The 16,160-nt window shown below is 40.0% G+C and overlaps 2 protein-coding genes across 3 annotated transcripts in view; both read right to left on the reverse strand.

Moving 5' to 3' along the window:
• Positions 1-1,058: 1,058 nt before the first annotated feature.
• Positions 1,059-16,160, reverse strand: part of LOC110454061 (SID1 transmembrane family member 2-like) — a 49,163-nt gene continuing 34,061 nt past the window's right edge. For both annotated transcript variants that reach the window (XM_021503400.1, XM_021503399.1), the window contains 6 exons: positions 11,527-11,600; positions 10,486-10,532; positions 9,756-9,864; positions 9,212-9,322; positions 5,939-6,052; positions 1,059-4,828 (listed from right to left, as the gene is read on the reverse strand). In XM_021503400.1, coding sequence (XP_021359075.1) covers positions 4,736-4,828; positions 5,939-6,052; positions 9,212-9,322; positions 9,756-9,864; positions 10,486-10,532; positions 11,527-11,600 — 548 coding nt within the window. In that variant the 3' untranslated portion in view covers positions 1,059-4,735. The remainder of the gene's footprint in view (positions 4,829-5,938; positions 6,053-9,211; positions 9,323-9,755; positions 9,865-10,485; positions 10,533-11,526; positions 11,601-16,160) is intronic.
• LOC110454057 (eukaryotic translation initiation factor 3 subunit A-like) lies at positions 4,325-4,654 on the reverse strand. The gene has a single exon (XM_021503394.1). It carries the CDS (start codon positions 4,652-4,654, stop codon positions 4,325-4,327), a length of 330 nt encoding a protein of 109 aa, XP_021359069.1.

The raw sequence follows: 16,160 nt of genomic DNA on the forward strand, positions 1-16,160 counted from the left end.
TTGTTTAATGAACACATTTGTTCACAATTGTCTATTGTCAAAATAGGGTAATTTTGACCTTTCGTGAAGTGCAAGAAGTACATATTGTCAAAATGGACGCAGAGTTGGTCATTTAAAAAGAATCTTTTAAAACAATTCTACAAACAAATGGCATCTGGTTTTTGACACATTTTTCAGGAGAGCGTATTGGCTTCAAAAGTTGATCATAATTGGTTAAATATCACAAAATAACGTTAAACGAGATCAAAACGAGACTTGAATGTGATTTTAATCTCAGAAGAGTACATCCATTAGAACCTGCATAACACAAAAATACTGTCAGTAAGTTCAATACCAATAAATCGTAAAAAATGAAAGAATGTCTTACATATTTTCTAATCATGAAAAATCACTGCAAAATATACAATTATGTACAAGTATATCAATATTATATGCGGTTAATAACTTTGAATTTTCGACATTGAATTATTAATTGCAATAGCTAGAGTGCAAAAATAATGACAATTCATTACCGCTAATATTCGATATTTAAAATGATGTTAGGCGAAATATATGATGAATCGAAGAACAAAATACATTTATGACACTGATTCACATGGCACTATTTTTTCAGGTCATATAAATAAAACAGATTAGTTTATCAAACATGTATCATAACAAAGAATCATATATATTCCATAGTGTTAACATTTTCACACAAACAAAAACACTGCAAGATATCCAATTAAACCTTTATATCAAAATGTTTCAGATTCTGTAACATCCTCAAGCTATAAGACTTGTTCTCTAATCAGATATAGTGTCGAGGCCATCATTCTGTTTCTGTACGCTCTTACTCTGATCAGATCTGGGGGTCGGGGTCATCATTCTGTGTCTGTACGCTCATACTCTGATCAGATCTGGGGGTCGGGGTCATCATTCTGTGTCTGTACGCTCATACTCTGATCAGATCTGGGGGTCGGGGTCATCATTCTGTGTCTGTACGCTCATACTCTGATCAGATCTGGGGGTCGGGGTCATCATTCTGTGTCTGTACGCTCATACTCTGATCAGATCTGGGGGTCGGGGTCATCATTCTGTGTCTGTACGCTCATACTCTGATCAGATCTGGGGGTCGGGGTCATCATTCTGTGTCTGTACGCTCATACTCTGATCAGATCTGGGGGTCGGGGTCATCATTCTGTGTCTGTACGCTCATACTCTGATCAGATCTGGGGGTCGGGGTCATCATTCTGTGTCTGTACGCTCATACTCTGATCAGATCTGGGGGTCGGGGTCATCATTCTGTGTCTGTACGCTCATACTCTGATCAGATCTGGGGGTCGGGGTCATCATTCTGTGTCTGTACGCTCATACTCTGATCAGATCTGGGGGTCGGGGTCATCATTCTGTGTCTGTACGCTCATACTCTGATCAGATCTGGGGGTCGGGGTCATCATTCTGTGTCTGTACGCTCATACTCTGATCAGATCTGGGGGTCGGGGTCATCATTCTGTGTCTGTACGCTCATACTCTGATCAGATCTGGGGGTCGGGGTCATCATTCTGTGTCTGTACGCTCATACTCTGATCAGATCTGGGGGTCGGGGTCATCATTCTGTGTCTGTACGCTCATACTCTGATCAGATCTGGGGGTCGGGGTCATCATTCTGTGTCTGTACGCTCATACTCTGATCAGATCTGGGGGTCGGGGTCATCATTCTGTGTCTGTACGCTCATACTCTGATCAGATCTGGGGGTCGGGGTCATCATTCTGTGTCTGTACGCTCATACTCTGATCAGATCTGGGGGTCGGGGTCATCATTCTGTGTCTGTACGCTCATACTCTGATCAGATCTGGGGGTCGGGGTCATCATTCTGTGTCTGTACGCTCATACTCTGATCAGATCTGGGGGTCGGGGTCATCATTCTGTGTCTGTACGCTCATACTCTGATCAGATCTGGGGGTCGGGGTCATCATTCTGTGTCTGTACGCTCATACTCTGATCAGATCTGGGGGTCGGGGTCATCATTCTGTGTCTGTACGCTCATACTCTGATCAGATCTGGGGGTCGGGGTCATCATTCTGTGTCTGTACGCTCATACTCTGATCAGATCTGGGGGTCGGGGTCATCATTCTGTGTCTGTACGCTCATACTCTGATCAGATCTGGGGGTCGGGGTCATCATTCTGTGTCTGTACGCTCATACTCTGATCAGATCTGGGGGTCGGGGTCATCATTCTGTGTCTGTACGCTCATACTCTGATCAGATCTGGGGGTCGGGGTCATCATTCTGTGTCTGTACGCTCATACTCTGATCAGATCTGGGGGTCGGGGTCATCATTCTGTGTCTGTACGCTCATACTCTGATCAGATCTGGGGGTCGGGGTCATCATTCTGTGTCTGTACGCTCATACTCTGATCAGATCTGGGGGTCGGGGTCATCATTCTGTGTCTGTACGCTCATACTCTGATCAGATCTGGGGGTCGGGGTCATCATTCTGTGTCTGTACGCTCATACTCTGATCAGATCTGGGGGTCGGGGTCATCATTCTGTGTCTGTACGCTCTTACTCTGATCAGATCTGGGGGTCGGGGTCATCATTCTGTGTCTGTACGCTCATACTCTGATCAGATCTGGGGGTCGGGGTCATCATTCTGTGTCTGTACGCTCATACTCTGATCAGATCTGGGGGTCGGGGTCATCATTCTGTGTCTGTACGCTCATACTCTGATCAGATCTGGGGGTCGGGGTCATCATTCTGTGTCTGTACGCTCATACTCTGATCAGATCTGGGGGTCGGGGTCATCATTCTGTGTCTGTACGCTCATACTCTGATCAGATCTGGGGGTCGGGGTCATCATTCTGTGTCTGTACGCTCATACTCTGATCAGATCTGGGGGTCGGGGTCATCATTCTGTGTCTGTACGCTCATACTCTGATCAGATCTGGGGGTCGGGGTCATCATTCTGTGTCTGTACGCTCATACTCTGATCAGATCTGGGGGTCGGGGTCATCATTCTGTGTCTGTACGCTCATACTCTGATCAGATCTGGGGGTCGGGGTCATCATTCTGTGTCTGTACGCTCATACTCTGATCAGATCTGGGGGTCGGGGTCATCATTCTGTGTCTGTACGCTCATACTCTGATCAGATCTGGGGGTCGGGGTCATCATTCTGTGTCTGTACGCTCATACTCTGATCAGATCTGGGGGTCGGGGTCATCATTCTGTGTCTGTACGCTCATACTCTGATCAGATCTGGGGGTCGGGGTCATCATTCTGTGTCTGTACGCTCATACTCTGATCAGATCTGGGGGTCGGGGTCATCATTCTGTGTCTGTACGCTCATACTCTGATCAGATCTGGGGGTCGGGGTCATCATTCTGTGTCTGTACGCTCATACTCTGATCAGATCTGGGGGTCGGGGTCATCATTCTGTGTCTGTACGCTCATACTCTGATCAGATCTGGGGGTCGGGGTCATCATTCTGTGTCTGTACGCTCATACTCTGATCAGATCTGGGGGTCGGGGTCATCATTCTGTGTCTGTACGCTCATACTCTGATCAGATCTGGGGGTCGGGGTCATCATTCTGTGTCTGTACGCTCATACTCTGATCAGATCTGGGGGTCGGGGTCATCATTCTGTGTCTGTACGCTCATACTCTGATCAGATCTGGGGGTCGGGGTCATCATTCTGTGTCTGTACGCTCATACTCTGATCAGATCTGGGGGTCGGGGTCATCATTCTGTGTCTGTACGCTCATACTCTGATCAGATCTGGGGGTCGGGGTCATCATTCTGTGTCTGTACGCTCATACTCTGATCAGATCTGGGGGTCGGGGTCATCATTCTGTGTCTGTACGCTCATACTCTGATCAGATCTGGGGGTCGGGGTCATCATTCTGTGTCTGTACGCTCATACTCTGATCAGATCTGGGGGTCGGGGTCATCATTCTGTGTCTGTACGCTCATACTCTGATCAGATCTGGGGGTCGGGGTCATCATTCTGTGTCTGTACGCTCATACTCTGATCAGATCTGGGGGTCGGGGTCATCATTCTGTGTCTGTACGCTCATACTCTGATCAGATCTGGGGGTCGGGGTCATCATTCTGTGTCTGTACGCTCATACTCTGATCAGATCTGGGGGTCGGGGTCATCATTCTGTGTCTGTACGCTCATACTCTGATCAGATCTGGGGGTCGGGGTCATCATTCTGTGTCTGTACGCTCATACTCTGATCAGATCTGGGGGTCGGGGTCATCATTCTGTGTCTGTACGCTCATACTCTGATCAGATCTGGGGTCGGGGTCATCATTCTGTGTCTGTACGCTCTTACTCTGATCAGATCTGGGGGTCGGGGTCATCATTCTGTGTCTGTACGCTCATACTCTGATCAGATCTGGGGTGGGGGTCATCATTCTGTGTCTGTACGCTCATACTCTGATCAGATCTGGGGTCGGGGTCATCATTCTGTGTCTGTACGCTCTTACTCTGATCAGATCTGGGGTCGGGGTCATCATTCTGTGTCTGTATGCTTATACTCTGATCAGATCTGGGGTCGGGGTCATCATTCTGTGTCTGTATGCTTATACTCTGATCAGATCTGGGGTCGGGGGCATCATTCTGTGTCTGTACGCTCTTACTCTGATCAGATTTGGGGGTCGGGGTCATCATTCTGTGTCTGTACGCTCATACTCTGATCAGATCTGGGGGTCGGGGTCATCACTCTGTGTCTGTACGCTCTTACTCTGATCAGATCTGGGTGTTGCGGTCATTATTCTGTTGCTGTTCGCTCCTACTCTGATCAGATGTAGGGTCGAGGTCATCATTCAATGCCAGCAGAACCTACAACAGACATGAGACCTGTTTAAACTTGACAACAAAACACTTTTTATGATGAAGGATGAACGACTCGATGGAATTATTAATGTTGCCAGGTGTTCAAATACATCATTCATAAAATTGCGCGCAATGCCAGCGTTAAAGAACGTATGTATATGCATATGTAGCAAGGACCACCCGTCCATATCCCCAGTCACCGCTGCCTCCCTACTTCATTTTGGATTTACCTCTCGACGGTAACACGCGCAACTGTCGATAGTCAATCTTTTCTTTGGAGGTCCCTCGCAAGTTTGTTAATTTGTACGTATGAATTATCTCACTTTAAACATAATATTCATGCTTCCTATTTTATCATCATTGTTTCCATTATTCGGTTGTGTTAGTGATTATGTTTCTCTATTTATTTCATTGACCTTTTCTTTGTCCATGGTATTGAACAAACATCATTTACACTGGAATCATGTTATTACCCGTATTGGAACCTATACGAGTGAAAAAAGCCATTTAAAAAAGGACCAGTAAATTCAATATAAAAATATATAGCCATGTGGCCTATACTTTAATGCTAACATATACATTTTGAATCTTCTATTCAGATTGTTTATGTTTCCGAAGGGCCGCGCTATTGATCATAAAACACTTAACATTATATGTTTTCTTTAAAACAAAAGTTTTATTTAAGGACTGGTTGTTGGGATATATGGATCTTCTGGTTCCATTTTTTAATAAGTTGTATATAAAGACATTTCTGAACAATAGACCCTTGCATGTTCTGGGGAATAGTTCTGCTGTATACCATTGCATGATTGTAAGAAGCAACTAATGTTGGTCCCCCTGCAGAATCTTTCGTATCTCCATGGAACATGGACATGGAAGAAACCAGAATTGATCTGCTGCCCCATTTGTAACAATTGGGATCATTTACGGTTCCTATCTTTCCTGACTGCTTTCTTTTCTATCTACTGCCTACGAGTACGTTTTACCCGAACAAAAAAATGAGCATGAATTATTTTAAAAGATTCATCAGGCGCAGGCGACTTTGATATGTGAACATTATGGCCCTGAGGAAGTCTTAATGAAGAAGATAAGATCACGATTGTCCAGGTTACTTACCAGAAAAGAAAGAAACAAGGCAATGGCCGACAAGAAATGCCAGACGTCATGGGCATCGTAGAAATCCAGCACCATACAGTCTTTGTTTCCCACCCTAGACTGAGCTGGAGTCAACTGTAGGGAAACAAATCTGTTTTCAGTATATATGCTTTTTACATTACATAGTCAGAAAATATGGTCTATATTTAGTCATAAAGTAGCAGATTATACATAAACAAGAGGCCCAATGGGTCTGAATCGCTCACCAGGGCCCGTATTCATGAAACCATTCTCATGCTCAAGCCTGGATTCTGTGCTCAATTAAGTTTTTTTTGTAACTCACTTAAATCATTTAAAACACTCAAAAAGCAAATGATAACATTGAAAACAGTATTCGGCGTTACGTCTCTTCATTTTTTTCCACAGAACATTGATTTTTTTATTAAGTTATAACCTAAACAAGAATTTAGGCTTGAGCACAAAATGCATGCTTGAGCATGAGGACGGTTTCAGGAATACGGGCCCTATTATTAATCACACACAAATTGTTATATTAAAAGTGGACTAATATACAGCTACAGGCAAAACATCTGTGTTCGTACATTATAATCTATTATATGATTTAAACATATGACGCCTGTGACCTTGAAAGTCGAACAAGGACATTAAGTTGAACAGAGTTTATAATCTTCCGTCCCAGCATGCTTCTGGCCAAATATCATTACCTTAGACCTTTTGAATATTCAGAACAAGTCATTTAAAGATTTAAACATATTTGATTTATGTGACCTTGAAAAGGAGCGAAGGTCATTCATTTGAACAAACTTGGTAGCCCTTCATCCCAGCATCTAACTGGCAAAATGTCATAACCCAAGGCTTCTTGGTAATTCAGAAGAAGTCGTTTAAAGGTTTTAAACATATTAGACCCCTGTCACTTTGAAAATGGGTGAAGGTCATTCGTCTGAACAAAATTGGTAGTCCTTTATCCCAGCATGTAACTGACCAAATATTATCATCCAAGGCCTTTTGGTTATTGAGAAGAACATGTTTGACCCCTGTGAGCTAGAAAATAGATGAAGTTCATTTATTTGAACAAGCTTGGTAGCCCTTCATTCCAGCATGCTACAGGCCCAATATCAGTACCCTGGGCCTTTTGGTTTTTGAGAAGAAGTTGTTTGAAGATTTTTAGACATTTGACTCCTGTGAACTTGAAAGTGGGTCAAGGTCATTCATTTGAACAAACTTGGTAGCCCTTCATTCCAGCATGCTACAGGCCCAATATCAGTACCCTGGGCCTTTTGGTTAATGAGAAAAAGTTGTTTGAAGATTTAACACATTTGACTCCTGTGACCTTGAACTTGGTAGCCCTTCATCCCAGCATGCTACTGGCCAAATATCATCACCCTAGGCATTTTGGTTATTCAGAAGAAGTTGTTTAAAGTTTTTAATATATTTGACCCCTGTGACCGTGAAAATTGGTTAAGATCATTTATTTGAACAAAGTTGGTATCCATCCATCCCAGTTTGCTTCTGGCCAAACATCATCACTCTAGGCGTTTTGGTTATTAAGAAGAAGTTGTTTAAAAGTAAAATATTGACGCCGGACGACGGCCGACAGACGGACGCTGCACCTTCGGGCCAGGTGAGCTAAAAAAAACAGATGATTAAACTATGCATGGCTTTAATCACTGCTTGTCTAACTTTAAGTTTATCTGTAGTTTACAATGTATGGTCGCATACAAAATCAAATATCACTCTATTTGTTAATATAAGTCATAAAATAGAATGAATGGCTTATAGTTTGTAGCCAAAGGTTTATTAAGTAAAGTAATCTATTATTAGCTCACCTGGCCCAAAGGGCAAAGTGAGCTTAAGTCGTGGTGCGTCGTCCGTCCGTCGTCACATGAATTCAAATAAATGACCTTGACGAATGTTCAATGTAACAGGGGTCAAATATGTTGAAATTCTTAAATGACTTCTTCTGAAAAACCAGGAGGCCTAGGATGATGATATTTGGTCAGTAACATGCTGGAATGAAAGGTTACTAAGTTTGTTCAAATGTATGGCTTTCGCCCATATTCAAGATCATACGGATCAAATATATGGACATTTGTAAACAACTTCTTCTGATTAATCAAAAGGTCAAGGGTGTCAGATGATATTTAGCAAGAAGCTTGCTGGAATGAAGTGCTACCAAAGTTTAAATGAATGACCTTTAAATGAAGTTTTTTATTGTACTTCTGAAGAAATATTAACTGATATATTACATTGTAGGATATTAAATGAAATCATTGTTAACTTTGTGCGTGCTTTAAATGATTTATGACTTTTGATCAGGGTTCACCACCCTTATAATATTAACATACTTGTATTTAATTTTGTTTGTTTGTGTTTTATGAACAGCTATAGTCATTTAAGGACATCCCCGGAGAAGAGCCACCGACCTTCGACCTGTACCTGCAATGGCGACTGCCCCACGTAGGCCTCGACCTAGTAGTGGAGGGCTAGTCGCAGCAGAATGTCAGACGCCTTAACCATTTGACCACGGTGGCCCCTAAATTAATTGTTTTCATGGAATACAAGCAAATGAACATGTGAAGAGTATTGACACAGGCATGATAATGTCAGGCATCAGATAACAAGAATCAAACATGGGAGTTGCCAGTGGACAGGGTTGAAATTTCTCTGTCCGCTCAACCCCCAACCATGTAAGATTAAATTATTCTCCCCCATTAGATATCCACTATTCCGGTAAGGGAAATATAGATATGTATATGTAGCATAGGGTAAGGACGGGGCCATTCACCTGTCGTAACAGATGCATGATATCACTTCAGCAGTAGTATATCACAAAATATAACTCCAATCTGATTGTAATTATGAAATCAACGTTTACATGTTATGAAATTACGTCTTGTAATTGATGTGAGAGAAAAAATAATAATTTCCCACTTTAGAAGTAAGACAGAAAAATATCAACCCTTGGGATAAGATTCTTGAATATCTCGGCCTCGGCTAAGCCTCGGGCCTGACATTTAAGAATCTTACCCTTTGGGTTGAGGTTTTTCCTTCTTACCCAAAAGGTTTGAAGGATTATATATTAATCTTATTACAAACCTGTTAAGTTCTGAAGATTCCCCATAAAACATGTCACAAGTTGTTACACGGTTAGAAAAGCCAAGGTAACATTTAGCAAACCAATATATGGTATTGGTTGTAAAAGGTTACGTGAATATTTGTTCAACCATTAAGTGTAACAACTGTCGTAAACTGACATACGCTAATAATACATACCCCCCAGGAGGTTAGGTGAGCCATGAAAAAATAGATTGCAGCGATCCAGGCAATACAGGCTAACACGACACAAACGATTCTTGAATAGGCTATCTTCTTTTTAAGTTTGCACTGAAACACACAAAACTCAATTATGTAATAGCTACAATTTGTATCTTATATTTGTACATTTTTAACATCGTCATTCAATACACAAATAAGGTTTGCAAAAGAGATAAGAAAATGAGACCATTCTTATTTTCCAACAGAAAATATACAAATATCGGCAATTATCGAATAGTTTCTTTATATTGTTAACCTTTAAGGGTCTCTTTAGGTAAAAAATACAAAATGGTTGAATACACAGGTCCAGCATTCATGACGCCGTTTTCATATTTAAACTTTGATTCTGTCTTTATTTAAGTCCTCTCCCTTTCAAGGTGCTTCACTGTAAACCAGTAACACTTCACATGCTGTTTAATGGATTGTCTTTGGCGAGTTACAAGATGACTGTGTCAAACATAGAATTCATACTTGAGCATGATACTAATTTCATGGTTCTTACCTTCATGAGGATAAAGTAAAATACACAGTAGAGTATTAAATTGCCTATAAAAATGACTAGCAGGAAGGATGCAAAGTCTGATGGCTGAATCACTAGTCCGCAGATGGCCCTGTAAGGCAAGGTTGAAGTTCAATTAATATTTGTACCCATATTTGAAATAACACAGAGATCACATGGTAACTTAATAATCACTGGAGACAATAGAGTCAACGATGCCATGTTGACATTGCTTCACCTAGATATCAGGTTAGCGCAAGTAACATTGAATGGTTTGAGAGGAAATATATTTCTCCCACAAACAGTATAGGTTTCCTTGCTCCCGAGTCGTCGGATAAACCTGCTAGGAGCTGGTAAACATGTTTGGATACCCACTATAGTGGGTAACACCCTTGACATTATCTTCTAACTTATGACGTCAAATAACAATGCTCTACGACGTCGTCTTCCGTTGTGACTTGATTGTTCATGTCAATTGTTTCTCAATCGGATAACACATATGCTGTATTTAGATAGTTGAAACCACTGTTAAAGCTACAAACTCAAAAGCTAGGTTCAATATTTAGTAAATGATTAAGTTGTGTGGGTTTTTAAATGAAAAATGTTCATTGTTGTTCACATGAACCTTCAGGAAATCAATATAGTTTGCATCTTATGAATGATATACTTTAATTATACATGATTAATTAGAAAGTAAATAATGGTTTTCTTCAATCAAAATTAAAATACTTACACAAGCAAATTGAATAGAGTTGCTGTAATCAGCATCGCAAGTCTGCACTAAAATAAGGAAGAGGTCAAAATCACAGTCATAATGTTACACGTTTAGAAAATAAAAATACAAAATATATATTTGATGCTGATATTTTTATCGTTAGACACGATTTAAACTAACACGTATATCGAAACACATTTTGACATCATAATGATGTTGAAACAAATAGCTACTTTGAGTCAATATCCTGAAAAATCGACTTGCATGTGATCACATTTTAGACAATCTGAAGTAAGGAAATGGAACCATAAAACAGTATATAGTTTCGTATGTGAAACACTATATGTTTTGACAAACCCTAGACGATAAGGTTTAGAACACGTTTGATCTTTTGAAATACAATAAATTGTGTTTTTAATTTCCTAGCACATTGCAATGTACTATTCGATCGCTACTGGAATAAACTGCATCATTTTCCCGCAAGTACATTACATTTTATCTATCACTCTTAAATTTCACTGGAACGATTTATTACTAGAACCCAACTCTGAATCAATCCCCTGTCCTTGTCATTGTCTCACAATATCGATAGTACACTTTGTAACTTGTTAGTGGGTGCCCACCAAACCACCATTTCACGTTGCTAATAATAGTGAGTGCGTCCAAGGGTTTTACCGCATCGTTTTATCGCATCGCTGGAAATGCTAGCCCAATAGTGTAACAACAAAGGAAATAGAGGAGAAAAAAATGGCGAGCTAGATTCCCCGACGAAGCGTTATAACCCTCGGACGCGCTCTATAATTAGGCAATAGCGAACGTGGATAGTGGCTGGAAGGGTGGATGCCCAATTGCACGTAACAACTGTATCATTCTATCTCAAGGAAATGTCTGTGGTATTGTTAGAGCACAAAAGTTAAACACATGTCAAAGCTGATCGGTAAACGTAATAGCTTACAAGCGTTTCTTGCTTCACAAGATATATCCATCATGTTATCACCTACCATATTGAGAAAAAGTATTGTCAAAAGTAACAAAGAGAGACCTTGTATATAAACTTACATCACATTGAGGTTTTGAAAGGTGATCACACATGCACCGCATACAATTGCATATCTTTTTGAGGACATCACAACCTGAAAAACAACGTTAAACATTTTAAAACATGAATTTTGGACAAGGATTTTACCAATTTAAAGTCACATAAAATACCTTTTTATTTTATTTTTCGATTAAGCGTTAAATAATCATCAATAGATCCAGACCATAACAGAAACGTGTACGGTTTAAAATTTGGGGATGGGAAGGTAATGAAATCAAAAGTTATACCTGTCGTTTAATCTTTTTATTCAGGGATGAATACGTGATCTATAAGCGATTTGTTGTTAACCTTTACATTTGCTATCACAAGATGACATATCGAACAACTATTTAGCTCACCTGCTCCGGAGGACCATGGGAGCTTATGCCGTACTACAGCGTTCATCGCATGTCCGTCCGACAACTTTTCCTTTAAAACGCTACTATTCCTGAACAGATTTATTGATTTTGACTAAATTTTGTATACAGGGAGGGTGTGGCCCCTTTTGGTGGACAGGGGCGGGCCAAAAGGGGAGTTTGAGGTTTTAATTTTTTAAATACTTCTTCCTCTGGACCATTGGAGGGATTTTAAATAAGCTTCCTAGGTCAAAGGGGATATAATTTTGTATAAACAGGGCGTGGTTCCTTCGGGGGCAGATGGGCAAGGCCCAATAGATGAAATCGAGAATTGAGTCTTCAAAATTTTTGCTCCTCTGTATCAATGGAGGGATTTTATCCAAATTTGACCTGAAGCATCATTGGGCAAAGGGGATTATATTTGTATAAACGGAGGATATGGCCCCTTAGGCTGCAGAGGGGCGGGGCCTGAAAGGGTAAATCAAGTTTATAGTCTTTAAAATCCTTATCTCTCTGTACCATTGGAGGCATTTCATCCAAATTTGGCCTGGGTCATCCTTTGGCAAACGGGACTTAATTTTGTATAAACAGAGGGTATTGTCCTTCTGGGTGCAGAGGGACTGGGCCTTATAGGAGAACTTGGAGTAAATCTTTAAAATCTTCTTCCTCTGTACCATTGTAGGGATTTTAACCAAATTTGGTCCAGAGCATCATTGGACAAAGCGGTCGCAATTTCAAGGGATATTGGGTCCCCTCTGGGGGCAGCGAAGCACGGCCCAATAGGGGGAACGTAGTAATAAATAATTAAACTCTTTCTGCTTTAGTATGAAGTTATTTTAAACACATTTTGTGTAGAGCATCCTTGAGCAAAGAGGACTCAATTTTGTATGAACAGAGGGCGTGGCCCCCTTTCGGGCAGAGGTGAGGAGCCCAATAGGGGAAATTCAGGTAAATCTTTAAAATCCTTCTCCTACAGTATTATTGGAGGTATTTAAACGATATGTGGTCCAGAACAATCATATGGCAAGGAGGACTCAATTTCTTTCAACAGAGAGTGTTGTCCCCCTGAGATTATCGTGTTTGTTACTCGGATTTGGATAGAAAGTAAGGTCAGAGACGTTTTTTTAATCGTGCGCTACTTTTAAACAAGAGATTGGAAACATGACAATCCTATGAAAAACGCGTATTTTTGTACTTGATTTTAAGATAAGCGTTTGAACAGGGCATGTGACCTCTTTATAATTACCAGATACACGTTTCTTGGTGTGTGTTACCTTTAGATTAGGTAAAGGGATGATGACGTCATATTTCAGAAGGATTTTTTTCCTTTGTTTGATTCTTAGATAAGAGATTATGAAGGTGACCAGGCTTATAGAGATTAATTCTTCAGCCGCTGTTCCGTCATAAGTTGGCACCTTGATCTCGTATTATTTCATATGTGATTTTAGCGCTTCATTATAAGAGGGTGAATTATAAACAAAAGGCCCAATGGGCCTGCATCGCTCACCTGGTATTAATCTCAAAATACAGCTTCAGACACAATATCGGTATTTGATTCATAAGAACCTATTAAAAGATTTAAACATATGACGCCTGTGACCTTGAATGTTGAACAAGGACATTAGGTTGAAAGTGGGTCAAGGTCATTCATTTGAACAAACTTGGTAGCCCTTTATCCCAGCATGCTACAGGCCCAATAATAGTACCCTGGGCCTTTCAATCATTGAGACGAAATTGTTTGAATATTCTAACATATTTGACATTTGCGACCTTGAAAGTGGGTCAAGGTCATTCATTTGAACAAACATGGTAGCCCTTCATCCCAGCATGCTACAGACCCAATATCAGAACACTGGGCCTTTTGGTTATTGAGGTCGTTTGAAGATTTTAAGACATTTTACCCCTGTGACCTTGAAAGTGGGTCATAGCCATTCATTTGGACACACTTGGCAGTCCTTCATCCTAGCATAATACAGGCCCAATATCAGTACTCTTGACATTTTGGTTATTGAGAAGTCGTTTGAAGATTTTAACATATTTGACCCCTGTGACTTTTTAAAGTGGGTCAAGGTCATTCATTTTGACAAACCTGGAAGCCCATCATCCCAGCATACTACAGGCCCAATATCAGTACTTTGGGCCTTTTGGTTATTGAGAAGAAGTTGTTTGAAGATTTAAAGACATTTGACCCCTGTGACATTGAAAGTGGGTCAAGATCATTCATTTGAACAAACTTGGCAGTCCTTCATTCCAGCATGCTACAGGCCCAATATCAGTACCCTAGGCCTTTTGGTTATTGAGAGGAAGTCTTTGAAGATTTTAACATATTTAACCCCTGTGACCTTGAAAGTGGATCAGTGTCATTCATTTGAACAAACATAATAGCCCTTTATCCCAGCATGCTACAGGCCCAATATCAGTACCCTGGGCCTTTTGGTTATTGAGAAAAAGTGGTTTGAAATTTTTAAGACATTTAACCCATGTGACCTTGAAATTAAGTCAAGGTCATTCATTATGACAAACTTGGCAGTCCTTCATACCTTCATGCTGCAGGCCCAATATTAGTACCTTCTGCCTTTTGGTTATTGAGAAGAAGATGTTTGAAGATTTTAAGACATCAGACCCCAGTGACCTTGAAAGTGGGTCAAGGTCATTTAATTTGAACAAACTTGGTAGCCTTTCATCCCAGCATGCTCCAGGCCCAATATCAGTTCCCTGGGCCTTTTGGTTATTCAGAAGAAGTTGTTTAAAGTAAAAAGTTGACGCCAGATGGACGACTGACGGACGCTGCACCATGTCAAAAGTTTCAGTTTCAGTAAAAATGCACGAAAGATACATTTAACCTAAACTGTCATGTGGATTACAAACTAGCTTATCTAAAACATTAAACCAAGAATATGTTGAAATTGTCTGTTAAATGAAAAGAAAAGTACTAATAAGCGGTACATTATAAGCGCGTAGCCGCTCCTTAAAGCAAAGACAAATGTTTTTCAACCCATACATGAACATCTTCATATAGTGAGAGAGAGAGAGAGAGAGAGAGAGAGAGTCCTGAGTTAAGATACCCCTTTTAACTTTATCTATTTTATTATTCCATAAAAACTGATATAGTAAACAGTTCAGTTTAGAACGAAATGTTTCATCTGGATTTGGCAGTGAGATAAACAAATGCTTGAACTGTGAAATAAGTAATGACTTAATTATTTGGATTTTACCAATTGGAGTTAATATTCTTCTATTCCATGTTCTGATGAATGATTTTAGTTTTGTTAGTTTTTTTTTTATCAAAGTTCAACTTGGGTATCTTATGCAAGTTTACATGAAATTCAATCCCAAGAAGTGTGAAATTTTCTCTACCCCACTGTAAATTTAGTTATAGAAGAAATTTCTCTGAGCTATACTTCTTGCTACCAATCTATACCACTTGAGTTTTTGAAATATTCATTTTTAATCCTGTTATATTTGCATAAGAGTTAAGTTCTTTAATAGATTATATGAGTGACCGTTCTGTGCCTTCTAGTGCAAGTGATGTATCATCAGCATATTGAGACAAAAGTATCGGACAGTTATCAACATCAATACCCTTAATTTTATCATTATGTCTTAATTTAAGAGCCAACATTTCTGCACATAGTATAAAGATATATGGTGCGATAGGATCACCTTGACGGCAACCTCTTTTTATTGGAAAAAATGAAGATAAGTTCCCACCCTGATTAATAGTAGCACTAGCATTATTATGTGATATTTTAACCCAAGTGATTAAACTTCTTCCAAAACCAAAAAATTGTAAGTCTTTTTCAATAAATACCCAGGATACCGAATCAAAAGCTTTTTCAAAGTCAATCATCAAAAACATACCTGGAATAATATTTTCTTCTGTATATTGCATAACATCGTAACTATGTCAAGTATTTCCCCCTATATAACGACCCTCTGGAAACCCGGTCTGATCTTTGTTAATTAATTTATCCAAAGCTATTTGGAAACAGTGTTTAACAGTGATATTGGCCTCCAATTCTTGATGACGTGTCTAGGTTTATCTCCCTTTAAAATACATGTAATAATGCCTTGTCGTTGCGAAATAGATAAAACACCAGTATTGTAACCCAAATTTATAGAACGAACAACAAAATTACCTAAACATTTACAAAACACTTATAAAACTCCGCTGTAAAACCATCTATTCCAGGACTTTTGTTAATTTTCATGTTTTTTAAAGTTTTCCCAGCTTCTTCTAAAGTGATTAAACACTCAAT

The sequence above is a fragment of the Mizuhopecten yessoensis genome, unplaced genomic scaffold (assembly GCF_002113885.1).
Source record: "Mizuhopecten yessoensis strain PY_sf001 unplaced genomic scaffold, ASM211388v2 scaffold7651, whole genome shotgun sequence".
NCBI lineage: Eukaryota > Metazoa > Mollusca > Bivalvia > Pectinida > Pectinidae > Mizuhopecten > Mizuhopecten yessoensis.